The 15,394-nt window shown below is 46.5% G+C and overlaps 1 protein-coding gene across 1 annotated transcript in view; it reads left to right on the top strand.

The window, feature by feature from the left end:
• The first annotated feature begins 8,899 nt into the window (after positions 1 to 8,899).
• CRYM (crystallin mu) overlaps positions 8,900 to 15,394 on the top strand; it is a 59,361-nt gene continuing 52,866 nt past the window's right edge. Inside the window, 1 exon segment of the mRNA XM_040439515.1 lies at positions 8,900 to 9,169. Within this exon segment, the coding sequence (XP_040295449.1) occupies positions 9,003 to 9,169 (167 nt within the window). The 5' untranslated portion in view covers positions 8,900 to 9,002.

Genomic DNA, 15,394 nt, shown 5'->3' with positions numbered 1-15,394 from the left:
ACCGGAAGCCGAACTTTAGACGCCGAACTTAAAACAGTGGCTATCTAAATGTTTAATTACATGCAATTACAAAAGTATTCAGATCCAGGTGCTGGTTTGAAAACTGTAGAATATTTTTCGTGGGACAACCCCTTGAAATGTGAATATGCATAAGTCTTGAGGGAAGCCCTTCGGAATAATTTTGTGCAAAACCAGTGAAGGGAAAGCGTAACGCACTGGCCTCTAGGCCCCTTCATTCTCAGGTTCGGTGAGGGTCCTAGAGGCCGGATACCCATCTATCATAAAAATACAACGTATACAATCACTTTATAAAATGGGATTACCCCTTTCATCAATGGATGCTTGGATTTCTTTATAAATATAGGATTTCTGAAAAAGACCTTAGTGATTTTCTCCCATGCTGAATATCATGGCTATGCTTTCTTCTCATGTAGGACAGCATGGTGTGAGCTCAGGACAGCGATGGGAAAGCAGGTCCGGGTCACTTCCAAATCAAAATCGATTAGAGGAGCAGCCGACTGGAAGGAGGAATACGCTGCCTCTGTGGCTGAATAGACGGACTATGAACGGCAGGCGAGCCAGCTTCCCACGCTAACCTGCCAAAAAACCTCAATGACGCTTTTGGTACACTCACTTATCACTGAATAGAAATCCAGCCACAATACCTAATTATTCCTCGAGGGGTAGAGAAAGAATCGTTACCCAGAAAGTGCGGTTCTGTCGTCCGTTCCCAGTAAACTCCCCATTATAGCAAACGCACAATCTGTGCTCTGTGGTAAATGAGAAACAGACATCATTTCTTAAAGGGGTCCTCCGGACTACACATATTGATGGCTTATCCTCAAGATCGGTGGGTGGAGGGGTCCAACACCCAGGACCCCTGCCGATCAGCTGTTTGAGAAGGCAGCAGCGCTTGCGGTAGTGCCCTGGGCCAGTGACGACACATTCATCGGTCACTTGAAGTGAATGAGGCTGAGCTGCGATACCAAGCACAGCCACTATACAATGTACAGCGCTGTGCGCCTGGTGAATACGGAGAAGGCCGTGAGCGTGGGTGCCTTCTCAAACAGCTGATCGGCGGGGGTCCTGTGTGTCGGACCCCCACCAATCAGATACTGATGACCCATCCAGAGGATAATATTGAAGACCCACCCTGAGGCTCGGTCATCCATATCTGATCGGTGGGGGTTCGACTCCTGAGCGCTACAGCCTCTTCTAGGCGAGTTGACATAACGTTAAACCGGTCACATGGCCTATGTGCGGCTTAGGGCACTTTCGCACTAGCGTTTTTGTTTTCCCGGTGTTGAGTTCCGTCCTAAGGGCTCAATACCGTAAAAAAACGGAACAGTTTTATCCTAATGCATTCTGAATGGAGAGCAATCCGTTCAGGATGCATCAGTTCAGTCCCTCTTACGTTTTTTGGCCGGAGAAAATACCGCAGCATGCTGCAGTTTCCTCTCCGACCAAGAATCCTGAACACTTGCCGGAATGATGGATCCGGCATTAATTTCCATTGAAATTCATTAATGCCGGATCCGGCCCCAAGTGTTACGGCAAAAGGGATCCGTTTTTTCCCTCCGCGCATGCACAGACCATTAAATCTGTGAAAAAAATAAATACCAGATTAGTTTTTCCGGATGACAACCGGAAAGAAGGATCCGGTATTGCAATGCATTTGTGTGACGGATCCGCCTCACAAATGCATCCGTTTGCGTCCAGATTGCCGGCAGCAACGGAACTGCCTGCCGGAATCCTCTGCCGCAAGTCTGAAAGTAGGGGTTATCCGAGTTAAATAAATGTATTCTAATTGCTCTTATTGTAGTTCAGTGAAAGTTTCTTCAAATCACTTTCATAACCTATCTTTCACTATTTGGCCAGTTCAATTCAGGGTCATGTGACCCCCTCTGGTGATGACGTTTCGTTTGCAAGCTTCTCCCTGCTTGAGGGAGTGGCCAGGCTCTGTAAACGAGACGTCAGAGCCTCTGGTGCCCGCCCCTCTCCAGCTCTTCTCACTGCCTCGGCTCTGGTATGCGATCGCTCATGCGCAGTACATACCAGAGCCAAGGCGATCTCTTCTCCGGCAGCACAGGGTATGTTTCTCCCTCCTGCACACACTGTGGCTAGAGGTGCCAGTTTGTAAACGTTCCCCTCTGCATCTGGGGATCGTTAGTTCAGCCCTGTCCCCCCCCCCCCCACTAGTACACATTACACATTGAACACCCCCTGGGAAAAATAAATAAATAATTGGCCATCATTTTATTTGATTCAGCTATATAAAACCCATATCTGCCACAAATATATGTATTTATCTAAGCAATATCCATATTGAATATATATTTGAATAATATAGATATTGCTTAGATACAGATAATGCTAATGGTACTTTCACAACTAGCATAAGTGTATTTTCACACTAGCGGCAGGACGTATCCGACAGGCTGTTCAACGTGTCGGATCCGCCCATGCCGCTATTTGGCCGTGCCGCTGAACTGCCGGCGGAGCTCCGGCGCAGCACGGCGAGAGGTCGCAGGACTAAGTCTACTTTCACACTTGCAGCATAGTGATCGGCTGAGCAGATTCCGACAACGGAACTGCCTGCCGGATGACGCATTGCAAACCAACTGAAGGACGGATCCGTCCTTCCGGTCTGCGCATGCACAAACCGGGAATACTGTGAAAAAGACTGACAGAGGGATTCCGTCCATCCGCATGACAAGCGGATAGACGGATCCGTTATTGCAATGCATTTCTAGACGGATTCGCACCTGGATCCGTCTACAAATGCTGTCAGTTGTCACACTGAGGCTACTTTCACACCTGCGTTCAGAGCGGATCCGTCTGGTGTCTGCACAGACGGATCCGCTCCTATAATGCAAATGTTGGGATCTGTTCAGAACGGATCCGTTTGCATTATAGTTCAGAAAAAAAGTGTAAAAGTTAGTCAGACGGATCCGTCCTGACTTTACATTGAAAGTCAATGGGGGACGGATCCGTTTGAAATTGCACCATATTGTGTCAACTTCAAACGGATCCGTCCCCATTGACTTACATTGTAAGTCTGGACGGATCAGTTTGGCTCGTTTGGATGTCCGCCTGCTGAGCGGAACGGAGGCCAAGCGGAGCCATCCTGATGCATTCTGAGCGGATCCGCATCCACTCAGAATGCATTGGGGCTCTACGGATCCGTTCGGGGACGCTTGTGAGATCCTTCAAACGGAACTCACAAGCGGAACCCCGAACGCAAGTGTGAAAGTAGCCTGATCGGCGGATCCAGCAGGCACGCAGCTCCGACAACGGAGCTGCCTTGCGGATCCGGCATTGCAAAACAACTGAAGGATGGATCCGTCCTTCCGGTCTGCACATGCACAAACCGGGAATACTGTGAAAAAGTCTGACAGCGGGATCCGTCCATCCGCATGACAAGTGTGTATTTTTAATTTTTTTTGCAAAGTGCAGAGCAGGGTGAAGGAAAGGTCAGGTTGTTCACGCCCAGAAATATTCATGAGGCAGAGCTCAGGCTTTGTTGTTATACGCCCCCTCAGCATGTACTTCAGCATGTAAACAAAGCATTGACAGAACCATGAAAAGGTGGACATATGGGTTTTAACTTGATGAAATCTAGCTTAACCAAATTATATGTATATCCTGATGGATTTTAAGTGTTTTTTTATTTATTTTATTAACTCGGATAACCCCTCAAGTGAATGGGGCTGGGCTGCAATACCAAGCTAAGCCACTCTACAATGTATGGCGCTGTGCTTGGTAAGCTGTCAGGAAGCTGTGGTGCTCACTGGAGCTGCACAGGCTCTTGGAATAACTGATTGGTGGAGTTGCCAGCTGTTGGAGTCTCCCCCCCCCCCCCCCCCCCCCCCCCCCCCCCCCCCCCTCGCTTGGAAACAGGCGTAGTGAAAACTACTCAAGTCAGGGGCTGAAATAGTTTTTTACTGCCGGCAGCATGCCTAAATTATGATGACTCCACCAGCGCAGAGGGGAAACAAAGACCAGTGTAAAACGGTAGGCTTTGTAAATGACCCCCAATTTTTTTTTACCTAGAAATGGCCACATTTGTAGTTTACTGCTTTAGCCACTAGGTGTCACTGTCTTATTGTACTGTATATTGGTAAGTTTTTTCATTAAGTTGCTCGTCTTGCAATATCAAAACTAAACTGTGCTTCACACTCCATTGGAACAGCTGATAGTAATGGTCACCGTCGCCATTTTTATTTTATGACATATTATATTTTAACTTTTAAGGATCATTCCAGTCAAAATGATAGGTCATAGGTACATATGGGAGGATGACATTGGACCACTAAGGTCTCTTTCAGACGGGCGTTGCGGGAAAATGTGCGGGTGCGTTACGGGAACACCCGCGATTTTTCCACGCGAGTGCAAAACATTGTAATGCGTTTTGCACTCGCGTGAGAAAAATCGCGCATGTTTGGTACCCAAACCCGAACTTCTTCACAGAAGTTCGGGCTTGGGATCGGTGTTCTGTAGATTGTATTATTTCCCCTTATAAAATGGTTATAAGGGAAAATAATAGCATTCTGAATACAGAATGCATAGTAAAATAGCGCTGGAGGGGTTAAAAAAAATGAAAAAATAATTAAACTCACCTTAGTCCACTTGATCGCGCTGCCCGGCTTCTCGTCTGTTTCCTTTGTTGAACAGGACCTGTGGTGAGCATTCATTACAGGAACAGGACCTGTGGTGATGTCACACCGGTGATCACATGATCCATCACATGATCCATCACCATGGTAAAAGATCATGTGATGGATCATGTGATGACCGGAGTGATGTCACCAGAGGTCCTGTTCCTGTAATGAATGCTCACCACAGGTCCTGTTCAACAAAGGAGACAGACGAGAAGCCGGGCAGCGCGATCAAGTGGACTAAGGTGAGTTAAATTATTTTTTATTTTCTTTTAACCCTTCCAGCGCTATTTTACTATGCATTCTGTATTCAGAATGCTATTATTTTCCCTTATAACCATGTTATAAGGGAAAATAATAATGATCGGTTCTCCATCCCGATCGTCTCCTAGCAACCGTGCGTGAAAATCGCACCGCATCGGCACTTGCTTGCGGATGCTTGCGATTTTCACGCAACCCCATTCACTTCTATAGGGCCTGCGTTGAGTGAAAAACGCAGAATATAGAGCATGCTGCGATTTTCACGCAACGCACAAGTGATGCGTGCAAATCACTGCTCATGTGAACAGCCCAATAGAAATGAATGGGTCCGGATTCAGTGCGGGTGCAATGCGTTCACCTCATGCATCGCATCCGCGCGGAATACTCGCCCGTGTGAAAGAGGCCTAATAGTTCCCAGAACCAAAGGGCTATATAGGGAGAGCTGACACCACTGCACTGCACAGCTGTATTAGAGCTCATACACAGGTCAGAACCCTGTACGACTACAGTACCTACCTTCACAGCCTCCGTGTGCTGCCGTAAAGTTCTGCAGGGTGCTGTATGTATGAATACTGTTGGGATCCAGCAGTAAAAAAAAAAACACTCCTTACGCCTCATGGTCCTCAATGGATCTTCTGTTACACCTCTGTATAAGGCTCTGTTCACACTATCTTCTGTCCGGGGTATATATATATATATATATCTGTCATAGCCATACAGTGACAACAAAGACGAAGGCCTCTTGCACACGACCGTATGGCTTTTTCAGTATTTTGCGGTAAAAATACAGATGACGTCCGTGTGCATTCCATTTTTTGCGGGACGGAACAGCTGGCCCCTGATAGAACAGTACTATCCTTGTCCGTTATGCGGACAATAATAGGACATGTTCTATCTTTGAACGGAACAGAAAAACGGAATTCATACAGAGTACATTCCGTTTTTTTTTGCGGACCCATTGAAATGAATGGTTCCGTATACGGACTGTATACGGAAGGCAAAAAAGGCAAGAGGCCTAAGGGTATGACCACACTGCATGTTTGCGATCCGTTCAGGCCACAGCCAGCTGCGTTCAAGAACTGTGCAGCCAATTAGGCCGCAGCTGCCTGAAGAAGACCGCACTGTATAGTATAGCGGTATTTAAGGTGCCGTGTGGCCATTAAAAATATAGAATGCCTATACAGTGCGGTTTTCCTTTGTTAAATAACAGACATCTGCGTTCTTCACCGCAGCTGCCCGTGACCTGAACGCATCACGACCGCGCCGTGTGGTCGTACCCTAAGGGCTGTTTCACACGAGCGAGTCCATTGCGGGAATCACGCTCCGTGTGTGAGTGTGATCCTCCGCTCTGGACTTGCAGGAGCGCACGGCATTATCATGATTTATAATGCTATGTGCCTCTGCTTGACCTTATTTCCACAGAATCATAGTGACATAAAGCTGTCAGTATGATTCTGTAGAAATAAGGTCAAGCAGAGGCACATAGCATTATAAATCATGATAATGCCGTGCGCTCCTGCAAGTCCAGAGCGGAGGATCACACTCACACACGGAGCGCGATTCCCGCAATGGACTCGCTCGTGTGAAACAGCCCTAAGGCTGGTCATACGTATTAGATCGCTGTCAGTTGAGCGCTTATTTGGTTGCCTGCTATCTCTCTCTCTTCTTAAGCAAGTGTGCATGTATTCTGAGGGGAGAAAGCCACTGTCAGACACCTGTGGCAGCTTATCTTACTGAGAACAGAAGGACTGGGCATGTAGAAAGGCACTTACTAATGTATTATGATTCTCCATATGGCTTCCTTTTCTGGCTTTATTATTTATTTTCCATCACATTATACAATTGTTTCCATGGTTACGACCACCCTGCAACCCATCAGCGGTGGTCGTGCTTGTACACTATAGATTAAAGCACTGGCTTCTCTCATGGCTGGGACCGTGGGAGCACGAATAGACACGCATTAGCAGCAGCTCCTTGTTTGTGCGCTGTGGCGGTGCCAATGACCCCTGGAAACGAGACGTATATAATGTGATGGAAAAATGAATCCAGCAAAAGGTGGCATTATGGACAGTCACAGTACATTAGTAAGTGCCTTGTGTTAACTTTCTCTACATGATAAATGCCATTTGCTGAAGTGAGTCAAGCCTTTAACCTATTGGGCACATTTATACATTTTTAGGTGTATAGGTTTAGGTTTCATGCCATGTCCACCAGTTGGGCGCAAACGGTCAGCTAAAAACGACAGCCAGGGGCAGGCGTAGTTTTTACAGCAGGTGAAAGGACTGCCATAGATGCGCCTAATGTAAGAAGATGCGCGCGCCCTCCATCATAAAGTAGACAAATCTAACAGCAGTGCAAGCGGGAGAGACTTAGGCTGGCGTTCACACGGGCGAGATTTCCGAGCGGGTGCAGTGCGGTAGGTGAATGCAATGCACCCGCACTGAATCTGGACCCATTCATTTCAATGGGGCTGTTCAGAAGAGCGATGATTTTCACGCATCACTTCGTGCGTGCGTGAAAATCGTAGCATGCTCTATATTTCTGCGTTTTTCACGCAACGCAGGCCCCATAGAAGTGAATGGGGTTGCGTTGAAAATCGCATGATCCGCAAGCAAGTGCTTGAGGGTTAAAAAAAATAAAAAAATTAACTCACCTTCTCCGTATTGTTCGCGTAAGTCCCGGTCTCTTCTTTACTTCTCAAAAGAAACTGCCTCACTTTGGACTTACTTAAGCCTACAATATTCAGGGCAGTGTAGGAACAGCTACAAACGTTACTCTGCTCAGAAGTCCCAGGTAGATGGGCGTTTTCAGTCTAAAAGAGGTGCCACCCTCAATATATTGCAAGAAAATTTAGACTAGAACCTTCAGAATCACTTCTGAGCAGAGTACGTTTGTAGCTGGTTCCTACACTGCCCTGAATATTGTTGGCTAAGTAAGTCCAAAGTGAGGCAGTATATTTAGTGATAGGGACCCATCTGCGGAAGACACCTTGACGCCTGGTAGATGGGCCGACACGTATGTGCGCTAAGAGCTTCCATTACTCATTTATAGTCGGTATTGTACCACTTTTATCTAGAATGACCCCCATTTCTTAGCTCTATTGTTTGTATATATAACGGTGTGCAGCCATTTAGTTTTTTGTAATTATGTATGCTTCATGGATATGCACCTGTGATTCTGAAGGTTCTAGTCAAATTTTCTTGCACGGGATTAATAGCACCATTTCTATTTTTGGAGATGACACTAAGCTATGTAGACTGTACGGTCTATGGAAGATGTCCATAAACTACAAGCTGACTTGACACTCGGAGTGATTAAACGAGGCATGGACTCGCGGGGCAGGGATGTGATATTACCACTTTGCAAAGTGTTGGTGCAGCCTCATCCGGAATATGCAGTCCAGTTCTGGGCACCAGTCCATAGAAAGGACGCTCTGCAGCTGGAAAAGTACAGAGGAGAGCGACTAAACTGATAAGGGGCTGGAGGGTCTTTGTTATGAAGAAAAGTCTTGAGAAGCGACGTCTAAGGGGGGACATGATTAACCTATACAAATATATAAATGGGGCCATACAAAAATACGGTGAAAAGCTGTTCAATGTAAAAGACAGGGGGCACTGCCTCCGACTGGAGAAGAAAAAGTTCAGTCTCCAGAAGCGTCAAAGACTTCTTTACTGTAAGAACTGAGAATTGTGGAAAGACCTCCTCAGGACGTGGTCACAGCAGGAAGAGGTGGACAGTTTTAAAAAGGGTTTAGATTAATTCTTAAAGTAAATGACATTATGCTTATGAAAATGTGTAGAAACTGAGTCTCACTTCCTTCTGGGATTCGCGTCCCCACCTATCCTTGGTTGAACTTGATGGACTTATGTCTTTTTTCAACTGTATTATAACTATGTAACAGAAGGATTGAGAAGTAACCTTGGAAAAGTTCCCCCAACCAGAGCGAGAGGAGTGTCCGGGAGAGGAGGCGTCACCAGAAATTGGGCCGGGTTAGTAGCTGAGAGTCTCTTTGACTGCTGGGTATTTTACACAGAGCTGCTGACCTGCAGAGCTGACTATCAAGCTCCCGTTTGTACTGTCAGTATGAGTGAACACCCAGTGTTTCTAGGGGCAGACATAGTGGAGAAGCATTTAGCTTATTCAACTCTGATCCCGATGCTGGAAAAAGCTCTGGTTAATTATTCTAGAGGAAAGGAAGGAGGTGTTGTGCAGCCCATCCGAACCATTGTACCGGTGGCGAAGTACAAGGGGTAAGCATCTTCTTATTACGTACACCTCTTCGCGGACGTCTGCACTGTTTTTAGTGCACTCGCTAGCAGCGCAACTCAGTGTAACGTATGTCTATGGTTTCGCATTGTGACACGCGACGTGCTGCAACGAGACGGTCGCAAAAAAATCCAGACATCATGTGATGCAAGTCAAACTTTGCATGCAACATTCACTCTATTGACTTCAGTGCACACGACACGTAACTCGCCTGCGACTTGGTTGTGTTTTCGAAGCCAGATCACAGATCTAAGGGTACGGCGACACTGGCCGTGCAACATTTCAAGTAATGTATTGCAATGGTGTCGCAACGCAACATATAACGTACTGCAGCGTGACAGCTGCAAAAATCCACCCAAGTCAGATTTTTTTCGACTTTTGCATCGCAGCAAGTTTCATGTCGCATTGCGAAACCATAGAAATATATTACATGAAATGTCGCGCAACATTTGTCGTCAAGTAGTCGGACCTCTTTGTGTTGCCCTTGCTGTCACGCGACCACGTAACCGTATCCTTAGGATGCATTCACACAATCGTATTTACTGTATGTATCCACATCCGCTCCGCAATTTTGCGAAATGGATGCGGACCTATTCACTTTAAAGGGGCCGCAAAAGATGCGGACAGCACACCGTGTGCTGTCCGCATCCGTACTTCCGTTCCGTGGCCCTGCAAAAAAGATAGAACGTGTCCTATTGTTCACAATTGCGGGCAAGAATAGGCTTTTCTATTATAGGGCTCGTCGTATTTTAGTGTTGCGCGACTTTTCAGCCACCAGTGCCCTAGCCGAAAAGTCTTGTGCGATCTGCAACATATATCTGGATTTTTTACGACTGTCGCATCGCAGTCACAGCATGTTTCATGTTGCATTGCGACACCATTGACAAAAATTACATAAAATGTCATGCGATACATGTCGCCGTGTACTCGTTGGAAATAGATATTTTTTTTTTTGCATTAGGCTGGGTCTGCACGGCTATTGTGGCCCTGACACCTGTCACGTGACCAAAGATCACCATGAAATCAAAAAAAAATTCATCAGTTTTGGATATTTTTGCGATTCTGGGGTCGCAGTGGCGGCAACTTAAGAGTCATGCTGCGACTCTATTCAGTTCAATGGCTGCATGCACTGCTACAGGACATTCTTTGTTTATGTGACAGTTGTCGGGGCAAAGATCGGCGTGCATCCCCAGCCTAATGCAAAATAAAATATCAATTTCCTATGAGCTATAAGGGCTCATTCGTGTTTTGAAGAGGTTATCAGTTCTATTTGTTTTAGGGCTCATGCACACGACCGTATGTATTTTGCGGTCCACAAAATACGGATCCACAAAAAAAACTGATGACATCCGTGATACATCTGTTTATTTGCAGATCTATTGTAACAATGCTTGTCCTTGTCCGCAAAATGGACAAGAATAGGACATGTTCTTTTTTTTGCATAATGGACTTGCGAATATACGGAATGCACACAGAGTTTTTTGCGGCCCCATTAAAATGAATGGTTCCGCATACGGGCCTAAAAAAAAAAAAACGGACATGGACAAAACATACATTTGCATGCATGAGCCCTTAAAGGGGTATTCCCATCTGAGACAATGGGGGCATATCGCTAAATGATGCTAAACCATGCATATGTCACATGGAGAAAGACCTCAATGAGCGTTCATTCTCCTGACCCTTTAAAGCACAACATGAAGATGTAGAGATGGGAAATCGCCTGGGGAAGCTCGGAGCTGATGTGCACTTGCCTTCATGAGAACTTGAAAGTTTTCCCCTGGTTACTCAAGATTAACATGTCTGTCCTCCCGAAACGTGTAAGAATAAGTCATTTCTAAGTTTAAGGCCTCATGCACACGACTGTATCTGTTTTGCAGTCTGCAAATCACAAATGTGCAAAATACGGATGCGGTCCGTGTTTTATCCACATTTTTTTGCAGACCCATTGACTTCAGTGGGTCCGTGTGACTGGTATAAGACATTTTCTTTGGGTTTTTTTTGGAACGGACATACAGAAGCGGAAATCACACGGATCAGCCTCGTGCTTTCCGCATCTGTATGTCCGCTCCACAAAAAGATAGACTATGGGGGTCATTTATCAAACTGGTGTAAAGTGGAACTGTCTTAGTTGCCCATAGCAACCAATCAGATTTCACCTTTCATTTGACTGCTCCTGTGGAAAATAAAAGGTGGAATCTGATTGGATGCTATGGACAACTAAGCCAGTTCTACTTTACACCAGTTTGATAAATGACCCCATATGTCCGCAAAATGCGGACCAGGGACCCATGGAAAACCATGGGTCCGCAAATAAAATGTGGACGGCACACAGACAGTCAGGGGCGGACTGGGAACTTAAAATGGCCCTAGGAACAAGGATGCACCAGCAATGAGGCGAGGTGAGGCGATCGCCTCAGGCAGCACCAGGTAGGGGCAAGAGGGGGGCAGCCGGAAGGGCCATGAGTGCTTTCATTGTGGCAAAGGGGTTAGGTTAAGAAATTGGCATGGGGGGCGCTGTTTCAGTTTTCGCCTCGGCAGCAGAAAGGCTAGGTGCACCCCTGCCTAGGAAAAACTTAAAAGTGGGCCAAATCTTGCAGGTGCGTCTAAATTGACAGAAGGCGGGGTAACACAAGTAGATGCCAATACAAGTTGTCAGGGTCAGTAATACCATAGTGCAGCACAGAGTACCATCCCACAGAACCAAATACCCCAGTGCAGCACAAAATACCTCCCCAGAAGCTGCTCCTCTGTGGTGGCCATCAATAGCGGCCATGTTGTGTCCTCCTTCTCCAGTTGTCTCTAATATGGATATGGAGCAGGGGGCTTAGGAGGTGAGATGTAGGCCTCAACACCAAGACAACCCTACCTTCAGCATGCTGCCTGGACTTCCTCTAATAATGACCTCTGTAGTTCCCCCAATAGTATGTACCCGGCCAGTGGCACTGAGGAGGGCTCAGGTGGCTCATTGGTATCGGCCTGCAAGGGAAACTCCCTGAGGTGTCTATGGCCAGTCCGCCCCTAGATTTGGCTGTGTGCATGAGGCCTAAGAGAAGTTCAGCTATAGATGTCTTGAAGTGACAAAGGGTTGTCAGCAGGCATCATTATACACAGCCCTATAGAAACAGGACTTATCCCCCATAAACTTCCAATACAGGCACTGATTATTGTTAACTATACAGTCGGAAAATAAGACACATTTGCCCTGAAATTTTTAACTGTTCATTTGCTTCCTAAATGAAAAAATTAAGCAGCTTTCAATCTTTGTTAAACATTTCCTACCATCTTGGCTCTGCAGAGTGTGTGTAAGGCCCCTTTCACACGGGCGAGATTTCCGCGCGGTTGCAATGCGTGAGTTGAACGCATTGCACCCGCACTGAATCCGGACCCATTCATTTCTATGGGGCTGTGCACATGAGCGGTGATTTTCACGCATCACTTGTGCGTTGCGTGAAAATCGCAGCATGCTCCTCTTTGTGCGTTTTCCACGCAACGCAGGCCCCATAGAAGTGAATGGGGCTGCGTTAAAATCGCAAGCATCCGCAAGCAAGTGCGGATGCGGTGCGATTTTCACGCACGGTTGCTAGGAGTTGATCGGGATGGGGACCCGATCATTATTATTTTCCCTTAAAACATTATAGTACAATAGGGCTGGAGAGGTTAAAAAAATATAAAAAATAATTTAACTCACCTTAATCCACTTGTTCGCGCAGCCCGGCTTCTCTTCTGTCTTCATCTTTGCTGTGCAGTAGGAAAAGGACCTGTGGTGACGTCACTACGCTCATCACATGGTCTGTCACATGATCCATCACCACTGTAAAAGATCATGTGATTGACCATGTGATGAGCGCAGTGACATCATCAAAGGTCCTTTTCCTGTGCACAGCAAAGAAGAAGACAGAAGAGAAGCCGGGCTGCGCGATCAAGTGGATAAGGGGAGTTAAATTATTATTATTATTATTATTATTTTTTAACCCCTCCAGCCCTATTGTACTAAGCATTCTGTATTAAGAATGCTATTATTTTCCCTTATAACCATGTTATAAGGGAAAATAATACAATCTACACAACACCTAACCCAAACCTGAACTTCTGTGAAGAAGTTCAGGTTTGGGTTTGGGTACCATGCAGATTTTTCTCACGCGCGTGCACGCATTACAATGTTTTGCACTCACGCAGAAAAATCTTTCCCGCGACGCACCCGCATCTTATCCGGGCCAAAAACATGACACCCGTGTGAAAGAGGCCTAAGTCCTTCACTTAGCTTTTGGTGCTGCTGAATTTCACATAAATCCCTCCTGCTCCTATTTCTGGTGGCTCTCTCTGCTCTCCCCTTCCCTTCTCCCAGTGTTAGAGATAGCAGCAGATAAGGAGGGGAGGTTGCACATGGCAGATGGATGCTTTCTACCTGCCCCCTCTCCACACACAAGGCGGGCAGATCACACAGGTGGTAGATAGGAAGGAAGCGTCAATTTTGACGTAAATTTGTTTTCCCTTAGTCCTAACAGCAGCACAAGTGGGGTATTTGCCCCTGTGAAGCTGGTCAGGACAGGCGGAATTTTTAATGAACACAAAATATTTCTGCCTAAGTATCCTAATTAATTAATTAAGCCCCTACCCCATATAACCCGGCCCCTAACTGGACGGGGTTGCTTTATAACAAGTAAATGATAATAATCACACAAGGGGAGGGAAATTTGTGTGCTGCTGTTAGGACTAAGGGAAAACAAATTTACGTCAAAATTGACGCTTCCCTTTCGTCCTAACCAGCAGCACAAGTGGGGAAGTAGCAAGAAACCTCACCCAAATTGGGAGGGCTCCCTACTCCCCTCTCAGGAGAGGACGGCACTTAAAACGGATTGTCCAAAGGCCATTCCCTCCGCCTGTCTAGCCTCTAGACGATAATGCGAGATGAAGGTGTTCAGAGAACTCCAAGAAGCGGCTGCACAAATCTGATCCAGGGGGATCAGTTTCTTCTCTGCATAGGAGGTGGATACAGCCCTGGTAGAATGGGCGGAGACAAAAGAAGGAGGTGTCAAATCTTGGGACAGAAAGGCCAGACGGGTTGCTTCTTTAATCCACCTGCTCAGAGTGGGTTTGGAGGCCTTCAGATCCCTGTTCTTCCCTGAATAGGTCAGAAGGAGGTTTTCCGACCTTCTGAATTCACTTGTTCTGTCCAAATATATCCTAAGACCTCTTGAGATGTCCAATGTACAGAGCTTTTCCTCCTCGGGAGAAGTCGCAGCCGGTGAAAAAGTGGGCAGACATATCGTCTGATTGATATTAGAAAAAGTAGGAACCTTTGGTAAAAAGGTTGGCAAAAACCTTAACAGGACCTTGTCCTGAAGGAATTTTAAATAGGGCTCAGAAGCCCCCAGAGCCTGAAGTTCCCCAACTCTCTTAGCTGATGTGATAGCTAGTAAGAAGGTGATTTTTAGGGATAGGAACCTCAAGTCTACCTCATTCAAGGGCTCAAAGGGGGAAACACATAACCCTTTTAGAACCACTGTTAAGTCCCACAGTGGGACTGGTCTCAGGATTCTGGGTTTAAGCCTCTCGGCTCCCTTCATGAACCTTTTGATTAGGGGGTCCTGAGAAATCGGTCTGCTAAGGCATGCCGATAAGGCAGAGACGTGAGCTCTGAGTGTAGATGGGCTTAGACCCTTGTCTAGACCATCCTGGAGGAATTGTAGAATAGCGGAGAGAGGAGGGTCTGAGGCAACTACCTCTCTGTCATTACACCATTGCAGGAATATTCTGTAGATTCTAGAATACTTCTTGCTTGTAGATTCCGCTCTGGAGTGAGAAATTGTTCTCAGGACCTCCACAGATAACCCTCTAGCTTCTAGAAGGGACCTGTCAATCTCCAGGCTGTCAGATTGAGCCTCCTCAGATCTAGACAGGGACCTGTGTCCTGATACACAAGGTCCTGTATTAGGGGAAGTCTCCAATAATTGCCCTGACTCATCTGCATGAGCTGGGTGAACCAAGACCTCTTTGGCCAGAATGGCATGATGGCGATCACCGAGGTCTGGTCTTGCTTGATCTTCATCAATACCCTTGGTATCATGGAAATTGGAGGGAAGATGTATGCCAGCCTGAACCTCCAAGTTATGGACAGAGCGTCTATTGCTACCGGGTTGTCCTCCCTGTAAAGGGAACAGAACTTGCTCACCTTGGCATTCAATCGGGTAGCCATCAGGTCGATTTCC

The sequence above is a fragment of the Bufo bufo genome, chromosome 7, assembly GCF_905171765.1.
Source record: "Bufo bufo chromosome 7, aBufBuf1.1, whole genome shotgun sequence".
In the NCBI taxonomy this organism is placed as follows: Eukaryota; Metazoa; Chordata; class Amphibia; order Anura; family Bufonidae; genus Bufo; species Bufo bufo.
The sequence above is the reverse complement of the archived record's forward strand: the minus strand, read 5'-3'. Positions and strand labels throughout refer to the sequence as shown.